General features: G+C 38.5%; 1 protein-coding gene across 3 annotated transcripts in view; it reads left to right on the plus strand.

The window, feature by feature from the left end:
* The window catches only part of Mast4 (microtubule associated serine/threonine kinase family member 4), a 493834-nt gene that overhangs the window by 421860 nt on the left and 55556 nt on the right, over positions 1-16418 (plus strand). For all 3 annotated transcript variants that reach the window (XM_033761224.1, XM_010637279.3, XM_010637283.3), the window contains 3 exons: positions 6900-7057; positions 8996-9071; positions 11211-11420. In XM_033761224.1, the coding sequence (XP_033617115.1) occupies positions 6900-7057; positions 8996-9071; positions 11211-11420 (444 nt within the window). The remainder of the gene's footprint in view (positions 1-6899; positions 7058-8995; positions 9072-11210; positions 11421-16418) is intronic.

Genomic DNA, 16418 nt, shown 5'->3' on the forward strand with positions numbered 1-16418 from the left:
GGGACAAACACCCAGCTCCACCGTCTCTGTAAGTGCCTGATTTTTTTTTTTTTTTCTCTTTCTCTCTCTCAAATTGCAGAGCTAACGTGTAGGCAGTGTTTTCTCTGGAAGTTTCCTGGTGGGAAAGAGAAGATAAATTCCACATGTCTGGCACTCTGAATAGGTTACACATCAAATGGTGGCCTGACAGACATAAAAAGGACATAATTTTGCTGCAGGCTTCTGAACTATAGTGCATAAATTGTGTAAGGCCCAAGATGCCAAGTTTGCAGGCGACTGGGAGTTTTCATTTTAATACCATTTGGTGTAGTTTGGGGAGAAAAACACAATCTGGTTTTATTGCTTTGGTTCCATGCCAGTGATATTAGTGCTGAAAATGCCGTTAAACGTTGATGGACATGGTCTTTTTCCTGTGTGGCTTAGAGGTTTACTTTGTTTTGTTTTCTCTCTCCTTCAAAGAACAACAACAAAGGCAAGCCTTCAGTGTGTGCCTTCTAGGTAAGGACTTTTAAGGAGAGATGAAAAGAGCTTAGAAGTTGAGATAAATAAAGAGACAAGATGGAAGCGTGGCTCTTGCCTCAAACTATAACATTTCAGCAAGAGGCCTAGCAATTACAGGACACCGGTCAGTAGATTAGATACATGCATTCCCAGCTGAAGTTGGTGGGGTCGCGGGGGGTCTGTGTCCTCGGGGCTTTAGAAACCAGGTGCTCATTTAGAAAGGCCCAGGAAGTCAGAGTGTTCAATAAATACCTAATGAGGCAGCCTGGATGCACGTGTACCAGCCAGGAAAGGGAACTTACGGCTGTAGATCCCCTTTTAATTCATATCCTTCCTTATTTTGTCAAAGTCCATTGTTTATTGCTTAGAGATAGCCATCTAGTGTGGTTTTTTACAGCCCACAGCACTGAGTTACGCTTTGGAATACTTGAATTGACCAAAGGAAAAAAAAAATCTACAATTAAGTAGATTAACTGGTATCACAACTATTTTCTATTATGTTTGCAGAGCCCTCATGTGTAATAAAATGTGGACTTTCTGAAGCTCCATTAAAATCAAATTGTTAAAGTCCATTGGGTTATTTTGCTACTTCTTAGTATTTTATAAAGGAGGGGCCATTTATTTTTCTCAACCATGATTCCATTATTTGTGGTATGTGGATCTACTGTCCACTTAGATCACTTTGGTCAAACATCCTAACAGTCTTGAGTAGTTTCACTGGCACATCCGCTTCACATTAGTAAAAGTCCTGATTAGCACTACTTGATAAAATTGCCACTAAGTAATATGAAGTTATCCTTGGCTATTATGCAGTAACCACCTTTGCTTATTAGCCCATATCTCAGATTTGAAAATCTGTAAAATGTCAGTGTAAAAATGAATGTCCAGAATCATTGACCAAATAAAGGAAAGAAAAAAATAATTTTTAAAATTTAAGGTGTTACCCTTCCTCAGACCTTTGGGTAGTTTTAAGTAAGAGGCAACCAGCAGATATCCCATACGTTCTCATTTAATACTCCCTGTCCTTGACATTTAAATTCATATTTCCTGGCCTCAAATTCTTTTACTGTGATCTAGCATCGCCTTCCATCAGGTCTTATTAGAGTTCAGATGCAGAAGTCTCTCCGTTGGCGAGCGCAGGATCTTTCTTCTTTCTACCTCTAGTAAATTGTACATCATTTAAAAAAGTGAATCTACAAAGAAAGGGTGAACTATGTACAGTGAGACTTTATTGGGTATAATTCTTTAAATAATGCTTTTATAATAGTTATGCTGAGACAGGCATTAGTCAAATTCTTAAAATGCACCAGCTCACTAAATCCTGGCAACATATGGGGTGAATATTCTGTTGTTTCCCTGACTTTATGAATCAGAGACCTGAGTTGCAGAGAATTAATTGAGGGGCTATTTACCACCCCCCTCTAACAATATGCATACAGCAAGTTATCTGGACCCTGCTCTCTTAGCATCTTCAACCTTGTAATAAACCTGACCCATCTATCAGTCACACTGGAATAACTTCCATATGCACCTAAAGAACAAGCCCCCTAAGACTGTTTTTAACCGAGCACAAATATTCTGCTTCTAACATTTTTCATATTTATTTATCAGAGAAGGTGATATACAGCTAACTGCTGATCTAAGTATTCCTGTTTTGTTTTTTTTTTAATTTCCATCCAAATGATATTTTTAGCTTCTGAAATTACTCTTTTTGCCAGAAGACATAGGAGCCATTTAGTCTGTGGACTAAAACTCTCCTCCCTCCCCGCCTCCCCTTCTCTCCTCTTCTTAGTGCTTGTTGGTAAAAGTAAGGAGCAAAAACTAGAGAAGCTGCTTCTCCTGTTCCTCAGTTTCGCTGTGTTCTTGTCCTTTCAATGTCAGGGTCAAATGCGTGTAAAAGTCCTTAGTTGCTGCCGTTTTGTCTTTCCACAGTGTAATCTGAACCACTCCTGGATTTCTCATTAACTGTTAGTTATTCAGCCAATCAAAAATGGATGTTAGTTATTTTAAATAAAACTATAGGGTATCTACAGATAAAATTGTAAGCACACTGAAAATATAATTCAGATTTCACAGATATTCCTGGTATTAGCTGAACTCTAGAAGAGCTTATGCTGAAATGTCGACATTATTATATTTTTATCCTTTGGATTTATGGAAACTTCTAAGTTGCCAAATGTTAAAAATACGATATTCTGAAATTGGAAAGATTTGGCCATATGACGTTAATCAGTCCTCCTAGAGAATATTTAGTATGGCAACTTCTTTTAGTATCAAATTTTGCAGTTAAAATTAATTTGTGGAACTTTTCCAAGACAACATTCAAATCATAATTTTAAATTTTTAAATAAGTAATATGGAATCACAATCCCTCCATGTATTTCTCACCAGATAAATTATTTCCTGCTGAGGGAAAGAAAGGAAGTAAGAATATAAATACCTATAAATATGAGGTATGACTATAAAATTATATGACTTTTTATAAATAACAAATAGAAACTTTTGCATGCATATAAATACTGTCCTTTGCAAAATGGTTTCCTTGAGAGACTAAATGCTTATTTGAATGATATTTTTACTCAACGTTTATTTGAAACTCTAATTGCCTTGAAAAGATGTGGTACAGTCTTTTTCAGGTAAATCTTCATTCTTTGAAAGTTGATTTGATTTATGGCATAGTCAAAAGTCATAGGAAAACTAGTAGTAATGAGACTCACTGACATTACACTTACAGAAATATCAAGTAACGAGACTTAGTTTATTGAAAAACTCCCAACCCAATCTTGAAACTGTTCTAAGAGGGATTCCTCAAGGATGCTTTGAGCAACAGAGGGACCTTTTCAGTAAGCATATGCAAGCCAGACATGGTGGTGCAGTCCTGTAGTCCCAGCTATTCAGGAGGCTGGAACAGGAGGATCCCTTGAACCCAGGAAGTTCAATACCAGCCTGAGCAACATAGCAACACCACATCTTCCAAAAACAAAAATGCATGAGGTCTTAGGGACAGCACATGCATCCCTGACATCCTAGCTACTCTGTTCACTGGCTGTGCAGGTTCTCCTCTGAGTCCTTCATCTCTGCTGAAACTGAACTTGTACTACTTTGTTACCCAATGTGAATCATTTTGGGGGCTCCCTTTGGTACCTTTTGAGTCACCACCAGGCCATTTTGCTGGCGTGTGATTTTCCCCAGTGCCCTAGGCTTCCCTTGGCCTCTTTGGATTTGACTCTATTACCATTTATATCTTGCTTTTCCACCTGAGAAAAAAGGGAGAAACTTCTTTTGCACATGGGAAGGGGACATAAAAAGATTTAAGATGCCCCATGTACATGCACAAGCTACGCGCCATGAATGTAATCATTTCATGTTGGAAACATGAACTAAAACAAAAAGAAAATGGGAGAGGGGATGTGGAGATATGGAGGGAGGGGAGAGAAGTGGAGGGGAAGGGGAATAAAAAGAATCAAGATGTGTTAAATACATGTGCCTACTCCTAAGATGAATGTAAATATTATGTACTGCAAGCTGTACTAATAAAAAATTCAAAAAATAAAAAGAAAGGAGCTCTCCCCAGAGAAACCCCTGGTGTCTTGGTTCCTCTAACACTGTTGAGGCTATGACTCCCACTCACAGCACCGCATCATTTAGTGTAGCAGATTCACTATTGCTAAACAAGGGCCACTTTCTTATGGGGTCGTCCATTCGTGATTATGACGCAGGCACAGCATCTCCCTTAGAGTTAACAGATGATGCCGTTTTGTTACATTTGCCACAGCTGTTTTGAGGAACAGATTTGTATTATGTTTGATAAATAAAATGTTAAAGACAGCACTGACATTCCCCCCCCCCTCCTTGGAGCCTGCTAAGCTAAATTGGTATTATCCCCATGCAAATCCAGGTCCGTAATGGCTTCTGTGACATTCTTGGGCCTGGTGTGTTTCGGAATTCATTTTCATTTTTAGAAATGTATCTTATGTCTGTACTGTCCATAACCCAGGAACAATCAGGACAGCAGCTCTTAATCAAATATGTTACTATTTCTATGGCAGTCTGAACACTGAGTAGATTAAATAAACATTTTAACAGTTGATGCTTTGCCATCCAAAGTAATTATGAACAATCCTCTGGGGTTGTAATCTTTGAAATCTTGGACAAAAAAATGTGGATAATAACTTAGTTTGAGACATACAAAAAATCTTTTCCTTTTCCTTTCTTTCTTGAGATACTTGGGATTGAGCCTGGGCTTACACTTTACTAAGCAAGTACTGTACTTCTGAGTTACACCCCAGTCCCAGGTATAGATGTTTAACCACTTAACAGTGTACCCCGAGTGTCACTTGGACAGTGTGTGTATGTACTATCCCGAGCAGTGCCATTTGGGCAGGTATCATTTCAACTAGTTGATTCTCTTATTAAATAAACTTCATTAAATTGTCATTTTTATATTTCCTGTTATCTCATAAAATCTCAAAAAATTAATGCAAAAAATATGCAAGTTTTGGTTATCTTGTATTCAAATAATTGGACTGGTAAGTGGTTAATTCTGTTTTTCTACTTGCTAAGTTCCTTATCTTTTCTGTTATCACTACCATTTTCTCTTGCTTGAATTGATTTTATTATTTTGCTGATTTCTTGAACTGATTTAGTTCATGGATCTTAGTTTTTTCATATTGAAAGTATTTAAGGCTATGCCTTTGTTCTGAATAAAGCTTTGATTTATCTCATCTTTCTAGTAGTGTTCTTGCTTTTTTTTTTTTTTTTGGTACCAGGGATCGAACTCAGGACCTTGTGCTTGCAAGGCAGGCGCAATGCCACTGAGCTAAATCCCAGGCCCTCTAGTAGTGTTCTTATTTTTATGGCTTGTAGCATAATCTCATTACATTATAAAAATCTCTCTGCCGGCCAGGTGTGGTGGCGCACACCTGTAATCCCAGCACTCAGGAGGCTGAGGCAGGAGGATTGCTGTGAGTTCTAGACCAGCCTGGGCTACATAGTGAGTTCCAGGTCAGTCTCAACTACATAGTGAGACCCTGTCTCAAAAAACAAACAAACAAACAAATATTTCTCTGCCTTGGGATATACTGTCTCAATATGTAGTTACTAAGGCATTTTATAATTTTAAGGTATGCAAATGTTTTTAAGCCACCGTCACTAATTTCTAGTGTTACTGCATTGAAATGCTTCAGTATTTATAGGGTACTCTTGATGTATAATAGTTTTTTTTTGCTTTAGGCCAGCTACATGATAGTGCATGCTGGTAAATCCCTCTGGAAGGTTAAGGCATGAAGATCACAAGTTCAAGTCCAGCCTGGGCAACTTAGCAGTATCATGTCTCAAAATTAAGTAAAAGGGGTGAGAATGTAGCTCAGTGCAAAGGTAGTAGATTCAATTCCCTTCTTAAAAGTTTCTGAACCTCTTTTCTTAGACTTGTTTACAGAGGGTACCTCTCACTAAAACCAAAACAACGAATACTGTGGTCTCTTTGCTGTATACTTATATACCTCAGATTGATTAAAAAGCAGTGTTTTTTAGCTGTTCTGTAAAAATTTTCAATAAGCAAATCTATAGGCAAGAATTAAAAATAAATCACCACCACTGAAGCTATTAAAAAATTATGATCTCAGCCAGGGTGTGTGTGTGGGGGGTCCCTATGAGAAAAGCTGTTTCTTCATCCTATCCCTTTTTCCTGTGACACATATTGTCACACAATGTGACACAATTGATGGCAATTGAATCAAAGGACAACATGCATTGTTGAGAGGTTTCATCACATTATTTGTCATCTAATGTCGTATCATTGATGTTACTTACTTAGGATTCACAGTGTTGTTGGCCTATGAGGGCAGATGTGATATGACCAAACATAGCTAAGAGCCAATCTGCAATACAGTGTGCATCCTCATTTCACTCAGGGGTTACTGTCTTGCTTTAGCTTTGATTGAGCCTACATTTTATCTGGGAAGGAGACTTGCTTTTGGGGAAATTGTGTGTCTAGCCAAATGAGGCAAGATATAAAAGGCACATTGACCCTCAGAGAGAGCAGCAAAGTTTATACATTTAGGCTACAGTTAGTGTAATTTTTCCCCAGTACGTGGGATTGAACCCAGAACCTGCACACTGAGCTGTATCCCTGGGGTGCTCACTCCACCCCATTTTTTTATTTTGAGACAGGCTCAGGCTGGGACCAAATTTCCAGTCCTCCTGCCTTGGCCTCCTAGAGTGTTGGGATAATAAGCGTGCACTGCTACTCCCAGCTAGTTAGTGTAATTTTAATGTAAAAAGGAAACTACAAAATATTAGTGTCTCTACCTACACAGAGTTTAGCACTTTGACCTTACATACATTTCAAGAATTTCCCTTCGAAGTCAGTCTTGTAACTTGACTTTGGTTTGTTTCAGTCATCCTGTTCCTCCCAGGAGAAGCTGCACCAGTTACCATACCAACCAACCCCAGATGAGCTGCACTTCTTATCGAAACATTTTTGTACCACTGAAAGCATCGCCACCGAGAATAGGTGCAGGAACACACCCATGCGACCCCGTTCCCGAAGTCTCAGGTATGTGGACCTGGCCCAAAACTTATTTACAGGGATCATCTGTTTTTCACCAGGTTGAGTGAAGATCTTTTATCCCTTAATTCATATATGTGTCAATTTGTTGGTTTTTTAAGAATTAATTTTATTGGTACATTTTTGGTATAATAATGACATTCATTATTGGAAATTTGCACCTTTACATAATCCATCTTGATTCTTATATTTTCCCCATTCGCCTGCCCTCCCTTCAGCCCCTCCACCTCTCCCTATCTACAAAGGCTTTTTGAAGTACCTTAAATGTGGTGTGATTTTTCTGTCAACAAATGACATTGTTAATTACCATTGAAAGGTATTGTGTTATTTCTTTTAAATTTTCACAATTTGCTAATTGCTGCAATAACAGTAATCATGATGCCCTTAAGGAGACTACCAATACAACTTCTAGCCATTGAAAATTTCAAGGCATTCTAATTATGGTATAAGGACACTCATATTGTACGAAGAGGGGGAACTGCACTGGAAAAGAAAGTACAGCAACACAGGAGGATATTTTTTTCCAGAATCCATCTTAAAGTCCACCTTAATCTTTTTATTCTTTCTTCCCACAATAATCCTTATGTTCTCCAGAACTGTGAATAAATTTGTAGGAGCTTTTGTCTCCTGAATTTGGTGGTTGTCAAATGAAGTCCACTTGACATTGAGTAAGACTAGTTTTATTTTGACCTGGTTACAAATAATAAATATCACAGTCTCCTTCTTCCAGAAGACTAAAATACAGATTCCTGTTCAGGATGTTTTAGAGAGTGCTTTGGGGATCATCGACCCCTGTGGAACTAGGCTGCCGAAAAGTCGACCTGCAGTAAGTGCCCGGCAGCTTCAGCCAACCCCAAAGGGAGTTGTCCACCCTTTTATATCCCTACTTCAGTGCCTCGGCATTGGATTTGTTATTGGAACACCTAGAAAGGCACCCTGCGACACCCATGGCCTTGAGCAAGGTGACTTTCTGCAGTGGGGAAGGTGCTAAAAAACATAAGGACAGCTCAAGGTCTCCCCTGACGGCAATCCCAGCACCTGGACAATAGTCCTTCTTAGAAGAGGGTACCTCCCTGCCCAACGCCAACAGGAGACCTTGATGTTACAGAATTGGTGTACATTGATGATATGATTTTACGGTTTTATTATTTTAAAAATAGCTTGCTTGTTAGGCGTTCAGTTGAACGTCCAAGTTCACTGGCTCGGAAGGGGATTCCCTTTGTATCTTTCTTCTTCATTTAGAATCATAAACTAATATAGAATATAGCCATATTTGGGTAAATGTTAAACTATTTTGAGATATGGAATAAAAGACGGATTTACACAATGACTATTGAAATAAAGAAAAACACACAACCGCTGGTATACCTGTTTCTTATTGTACATAATAAGATGCCTACCTCAGCATCCCAAATAAATATTTGCTAGACTAGAAAATGGATTTCATTTATGACACCTGTGCCAGGGAAGGCACTGGGCCCTCTCCAGTGGTATGTGGCAGAGCGCAGGTGTACGATACAAGTGTGAAATTACACTGTTAAACGTGACCTAGATGTTGCTGTTTGTAGCTGCCCTATTTTGTTTTATGCTGAAATTCATTAATTGTTTTCCACAACTAGGTAAGCTCCTACTATATGCAAAATATAATCTCAACTGAAGAACACTTTGTGAACTCTAACTGTAACAGTTATTTTGTAGCATTTAACTTCTTGAGCTTGCCTTTTTAATCTTACTTGGTGTCCATTTGCAGGTATGTATGAGTACACATTAACTAATGACTGATTTTGTAGGTTACTGCCCAATACAGCATTCTTTTCATATGAAGCTTGCATAGTACTTTTGATGCAACTGACTGTTTACAAATAAAAAGCTTATTTTCATTTCATGCTGTGGCAAGTTTAAAAGGGTAATTTGCTTTGCTTGCAGCCCTGGACGTTCCCCCGCCTGCTGTGACCATGAAATAATTATGATGAACCATGTCTACAAAGAAAGGTTCCCAAAGGTAATGAAATGAATCGAAGATGCCCAGAATCTAAATGAACAGGCAACACAGGTTTCGTATATGTAAGGTGGTTTTGTTATAGGAAGTAAGGGCCCAATCTAGTTATGACTTGTATTAAACATCACTGAAGCCTTCTTGGAAAGAGAAAATAACTTAAAATGTGAAACTAACAACTGCTGAGAACTTGCCAGTCTGCTTGCCAGAATGACTTTACACTGAATGCTGTTGGTGGTACATCGTGCCCTGCGTGGGTCTAGGAGATGCTACAAGGAGGTTCTGCTATCAAAGGCTCCATACCCTTTGGACTCTTTGTACCTCTTTTCTGGACCAGCTGTATCATTAAGCAGAGACCAGTTTTCATCTTATAGAAGCCACAGATTGGTGTTTTGTGAAAGCTGTTTTTTTTAAACCTCATTTTCATTTTCTATGAAATCACTTCTCTTTACCTATTACATTTCTAACCCTACTGCTATAGGTACTATGGCAGTGTTCCCTAGTTAGACTGGCGAAAATAATTTGATTGAACTAGTGTGATATTTGTAAAGGGTTCTTGCCAAACCTCCTGGCTGCAAGGAGCTGCTCCCTGATGGTCTCCATTGCCTTGACTCAGTTCTGTGTTTTATCTACCCAAATATTTCTGCCCATTTGGGAGAAGGAAACTGTTTTATGTCTTTCCTGATTGTCACACACAACCTTTGTAGCCCTAGCCATGAGAACAAAGGGAAATCATGGGTTCCATAAATCAGGAGTAGAGTACTTATTATTTGTAATGAACCCAACATTGATATCATTGATTAACACTGTTTTAGCTATTTATCACATGTCACATCCTCACCAGGGAAACAGATACTGACTATAGCTAGTTCATGTAGGTTCAGATTTCATAGGGGAGCAAGAGAAAGGGACAAGGGGGAATCTCCTGGCACATGTAATTCACATAAGTTAGGAATATTAATTAGGCAATAGGTGATCGCAGAGAAGGAAGTGAAAGTTGGAAATTTCTGATGTATTTTACCAAAGGAGTCCCTTTGACCTTTCACACGTGACACAGTATTTTGAGGAAAAGGTAAAGATGATAGAAGATCATTGTTCCTGATATATTGAAACCTAGTCAAAGAAAACTAACTCTTGGGTCACTCTGTGGGCTGTGGAACTCTCACAACAGTCCTGAATTTTGAGTCAGTAGCAATTAAATACATATTTGCTTTTTTTATCAATCTATCTGCAAGGGCCCACACTCTAACATGAAAGCATAATAATTCGCAGGTATTATTGGAGTTATTTCAAGATGCTTACATGAACCATTTTACACTTGATGACTTGATGAGTCATAAGAAAAGCATCCTGGAATATTCATTTTCAACCAAATACAGTAAGTCCCTGACTTATGAATATTCAAGTTGTGAACTTTCAAGGTGTACTGCATAAGATTCATAGGTGTACTGTATAAGATTGTCAGATTGCCAGTGAATTGGACTTACAGACATCCTCCTGGGATGGGACTGTTTCACAAACTGGAGACTTACTGTACTATTATCATTATTCCACCTGATGGTGTGATAGTCATCTCTCTCTTCTCTCCCTCCTTTCATTCTGCTTATTTTTCAGGGAGCTTTTAGCTTTATAGAAAAATACAGACATTTTCCACGCACACCCTGCCTCATATGCACAGCCTCCTTGTCTCTCCCATCCCCCACAAGAGCAGTACCTTCTGTGCAATCGATGAACCTTCAAGGAAACATCGTTCTCACAGTCCACATTTACATTAGGATTTGCTTTTGGTGCTGTACAATCAATGAGGTTGGATAAATGTATCACGACATGTGTGCACCGCTGTTGTCTCATGCAAGAATGAATTTCTTTTTCTTCTTTCTTCTTTCTTCTTCTTTTTTTGTGGTGCTGAAGATTGAACCCAGGGCCCCACACATGATGATAAACAAGTGCTCTACCACTGAGCTATCCGCCAAGCCCAGAAGTGAAGTTTCTTTTAAATTTAATTTTCAGACTTGATAACTTTTTGAAGGTCTGTGAAAATGCTAGGGAGCTGTGATGGTTAAGCTCCTGTGTGTATCTCCTTATATTATACCTGTGTGTGTGTGTGTGTGTGTGTGTGTCTGTCTGTCTGTCTTTTCTAAACAGGCTACAGCTCAGATGGAAGAGCGTCTAAAGGAAATTATCACCAGTTACTCCCCTGACAACGTACTTCCCCTAGCAGATGGAGTGCTTAGTTTTACTCACCATCAAATTATTGAACTGGCTCGAGATTGTCTGGATAAATCCCACCAGGGGCTCATCACCTCACGATACTTCCTTGAATTGCAGCACAAGTTAGATAAGTTACTACATGAGGTAAGAACCAGCCACTATGTGCATAAAGTTTTCTGATTTGTTTTGCATTTTCCCTGGAAAAAAATAATTTGTGAGACATTTTGCATATATGTGGTAACTGAGATAGAGCTCACATTTCATGGAAGCAAGAAAGGGAGAGAGAGAAAAGAACCCACAAACTGACTGCTACTTCCTCTAAGTTGATTCTGGGCATTATGTTTAGTAATAGAAAGTTAATGTAATAACCTTTACAGGAACCTTGGGATTCAACAATCTATGACGCTAGGATAAGTGGATTGTGAAGGATTTTGAAACAGTTATTTTTTCCCCCCTTACCCATAAAGTAATAAATTGACTGAGCATATGTGCATTATTTGATGGTGCTATCTAATTGTAATATCTGCAAAAGCTAAATGGAAAATTGCTGGCTTTTTCCAGGCCGTGTGTCCTATTAATTAACCTGCATGTGGTGTTGGATAGCAAACGACAACTTGTATTTTCATTAGTGTCAGTTCTTCTTCTAACAAAATATCCAATTTCCAAACTGACAGATAAACACAGGATCAGTCTCTGCCTAACACTCCTATCAGGAGCATGCCTAGCTCCTGATAACACTGGGGACAGGAAGGGAATGTGTATGGTGGAACGGAATTAGTGCATGAGATTGCTCTTCTGCCTGAAATTGATCAGCTGCAGCCTACAAGTAAACCCATTTAGCCTATGTGTTTACATTTATAATATTTCTATATCTCATAGGGCATAAATTATGCCCATGTAAATGTAATCAGCAGTGGTTTTCTGTAAGCATGAATATATAAATACTTCCACAAAAGTGAAGAGAGATACTAGTATCCTAACTTTTGAGAAAAACCATCTGTCCTGTCCCTACAGAATTTAATTGTGGTAAGATAAGAAGATTCCTCTCTGGCTAACACTGTTTTTCTTCCTTTTCCTATCGAAACATCTTAGCAGTTTTCACTGCCCTGTTTCCCTTTCTCGAATTTCAAGCTACTATAGTCTACTAAAGCAGTGCCTCTTGGATTATCTTGGGGGACAAACACATTGTCTCTGATGTTTGTATTAGTTAATTACCCACTTGGCATAGACCAGTTCTCCCTTCAAGTAAAAGGAAAGTGAACCTCAAGGAAACAGGTCCTGCCCTTGGGCATCCTGGCCATGGAAGAATAGCTAGATGCTTCTTCTTAATAGTTGTACTTAGCTCATCATACACTGATGATTGTGGACTGGCACCAGTCTGTGGATCACACTGAAGAGCTCTGAACTAGAATATAAAGACTGTGCTTTATCTGCTTTATTCACCTAGGATGGTGTGTGTTGCATAGAACGACCCAGAGTTTTGTTCCATGAGCAGCTTCTGATCCCCCCTCACCAAACTCACTGCTGTCCTTCCTGTCGGGTTCACTGGCCATTTTACTGGAAGAGGCCGATTTCACTGCAGTGTTCCAACTCTTTCCCCTTGCCATTCCTTTAATGTACTCTCTTATTTTTGTCCAACTTGTGTTTTTTACAAGTCATTTTCCCCATGACCCCATCCTTCTCCACTCTCCTGTTCTCTCCTGTTGATCTTGTTGGCCGTCTTCCATTAAAGTTTTGCCTTCAATGACTTCCCATCTATATGCCTGAACAGCAGCTTCCTCTGAGGTTTGAGATTCACATGTCCACCTGCGTACTGGATATCTTTCTGCATGAAGAGCCCACCAAAACAGTAGTGAGCAACTCAGCCTGCCTAAAACTAGACTCGGCCTCCTCCTCCACCAAACTTGCTTCTTCTCCATTGTTGGATCCACCATCTTTCCAGTCACCTATAGGACTCTGAGTCATGGCAGACTCCTTTCCCTGTGTCAGGAAACCACTAGTCTCCCAGATTTTTCTCCTAAATTTTGTCCACCACCCCATTCTATGATGACTACTTCTTGGCTTAGACCATAATCCTCACTAGGTTTCTTCCCTCCCTCAGCTCCTAACCTTTCAAATCCACATTTTTATGCAGCTCCAAGAATAACAAGCTAACACTCTTCAGTGTCCCATTCTTCCTACAGCTAAAATCTATACCGTGGTTCAGGCTGTGCCCCCTCCCAATACATTTAGCCACAATGTATAAAACAGTCTTCCCTTGGGTTTCACTTTACTGAGGGAAAGGGGTCATTCCTAACTCCTGGTGTTTATGGATTCCTCACTAACAATGGAAAGGAGAGAGGAATAAAGAAAGTACCTGTGGAAGCATGCCAAAATATTGGATCTCTTATAATGTACCATCCAATGATCTAGCTTTCCTCTGCTTTTTAATTAAATCCTGAAATACCATATATTGATTCCTCTTTATGAGAATACCTTGAAAGTTAGGTTTGTGGAGTGGTACTTATGAACAGAAGATGAAGACTCAAGGAACTCAGTCTGTCAGCCCGTAACATCTTCCTAAATGTCAAAATTCTTCCCCAGAATCTTTACCAGTTTAGTTCTGCAGTTTTAGTTCCTTCCTAGGAATTCCCTGCAAAGGGGAGTATTGATATCTAAAGCTATTTTGATTTGAAGGCCTCCATTTTTATTTCTGTGTGACGGACTGGGCACATTGTTTCATGGCAATTAAAAATAAATCTTAGAGTTTCAAAGATCATGTGAATGGGCCATGTGACAGATAAAAATCACTACTTTTCAGAGAAATTTCTCTTTTGGCCAAAGCATATACTTACGGCAGAGAGGTCATTGTTGGATACGAATAAGAATGTTTTCTTGTTCATTTTCACAGATACACAGTTTCCTTCCGTCCTTTTGTGGGAATTAAATTTATTTTAAGAATCACGTTTACAGTGTCCTTCCAGTTTGGTGCCAAGCCTCTCACAGGAGAACTTGTCCCTTTTAGATAAGCTGAATTGTGGGAACTTGGCTTTAGTTTCCGGGTATGCGGTTGTCAGTTCCCAGCTGTGACTCTGTGCCCAGCAGGCCTATCTTCCCCACCACTTTGCCCATTGTCAAGCTTTTGCATAATCCAAGGCGAGCTTGCCCTAAGGTTTGACAGCTAGACTGTGCTGATGTCTTCTAGAGTCCTGAGGTCCAGGCCAATTCCAATAAATGCTTTTGTGTCTCTGGTCTCTTTTTCACTGAGGTGTATTTAACCAAAGAAAACAAAATACATGGGAAATTCTAACCTACTCCCAGATGTAGATCGCAGTATAGTACTTTATATAATGGCCAGCACTGAAAATGCAGAGACAAGTATCCATGAGTGTTCCCTCTTTCAACCTGCTATTGCTAGCCGGAAAGAGTTCTCTTCTCGGGCTAATTCTGTCATTTCAACAAAGCTCTTCTTCCCTTCTTAATGCTAGTACATTGATAGATAAAATATTATTTGCACTGATATAATCGTACGTTTTGGCATGGATGTAGCTGAAGACTGTTAGAAGTCAGACTGAAATGAAATATTTTTATGCTTTTTGAAATGGAATTTATATAATCAGAATTGACTATTTTTTAGTTTTCTCACATATGAAATTTTCATGTCCCTTTGAAAAAACCCACCAAAATATGCTCAGGCTTTTTAGATGGTCTTTATATTCCTGAATTTATAAAACAATTATTTTAGTAAGAAGAAACTTCAGAGTCTACCCCAAATTGTCACTAAGGTGTTAGGTGATTTTTTTAATTTTTGTTTTTTTAAGGTTCACTGTTTAGTTAAAGATGTATAACCGTATTTCTTAGCATTCATTGTAGCTTTCAAAATCTGTTTTTTGTTGCAAAAGAAACATTGGAATAAAGCTGTTCCAATATTTGAGATGTGTGTATAAGTGTGTAGACACTTCTAGTCTATAATTATTCACCAGTTGTCATTTTTCTTATTTCAAATATTAGTTGTTTTGTTTTTACCTGTCTTGTTTGTGTACCTGTGTTTTAGAACATTGCCTTTGATTTGATGGCTTAAATTCAATAGATATCTTATAATCATTTTTCATAAAATTTTCTTGCCAGCTACTTTTGTGGGAGCCTTGGGATTGTCAAGATGAAGTGCCTTCACGAATCACTGTAATTGTTCATTATTGTGTTTGTGATATCACTTTGATAACTTGTAAAAAAATCTCTAGAGGATAGGACCGGGGATTTAGCTCAGTGGTTCCACTGCCTGCTTCGCGAGCACAAGGTCCTGAGTTTGATCCCCGGTACCAAAAAAAAAAACAAAAAAGAAAGAAAGAAAGAAACTTTGGAGGATACTAAAAATTAAAAATTGGAAATTGCCTTAAGATTTACATTAAAAATTATAAAACTTTGTCCTATGCCAGTCTTGATATAGATGTGTCCGATTTCTTCAAGAAAATATCACTGAAATTTTCAATGACTATTAACAAACTGAGCTTTACTCTCAGAATATTTATTGCACTTAGGCAACATGTGCCATGAAATTTTAAAAGATTTTTAAGTCAGTTAAATTTTACTTAGTTGAGTGCCTAGGTGTAAAATTGTAATTCACATGTATATACAAATATAAACATTTTTAGCAAACATTTGAAATAAGCATTGCACACTTGTCACATGTGACCAAATAGTGAATTTATGGGCTACTCATTGAATATATGAACTGTTTTTCATGAATACGTTACATGACCACTTGGCAAAAGCAGCCCATCACTGTGTTAGCAATTTGACACGTCTCAGATGTTAACATCTGGAAAGTCCAAGCTCTTGATCAACTGCCTCTCCAGGTACTATGTACTTACTGTGTCATAAACTTTGAATGTTTCCTTCATTCATGGTTCACGTCAAGAATCCTCACATTGGATTTTTAATGCAGATAGTAAATCAAAGCTTTGAAATTAAAGTTTAACTAATAGAACTATTTTATAGATTATTTAATAGTGTCCATTTATATAGAAATGATGCCTGCTTATCTTTTAAGAGTATTTTCGAGGGCCGGGGATCTACCTCAGTGGTGCTGCCACCTGCCTTGCAAGCGCAAGGTCCTGGGTTCGATCCCTGGTACAAAAAAAAAAAAAAAAAAAAAAAAATTTT

The sequence above is a fragment of the Fukomys damarensis genome, unplaced genomic scaffold (assembly GCF_012274545.1).
Source record: "Fukomys damarensis isolate Sample0158 unplaced genomic scaffold, DMR_v1.0_HiC HiC_scaffold_1, whole genome shotgun sequence".
Taxonomy (NCBI): domain Eukaryota; kingdom Metazoa; phylum Chordata; class Mammalia; order Rodentia; family Bathyergidae; genus Fukomys; species Fukomys damarensis.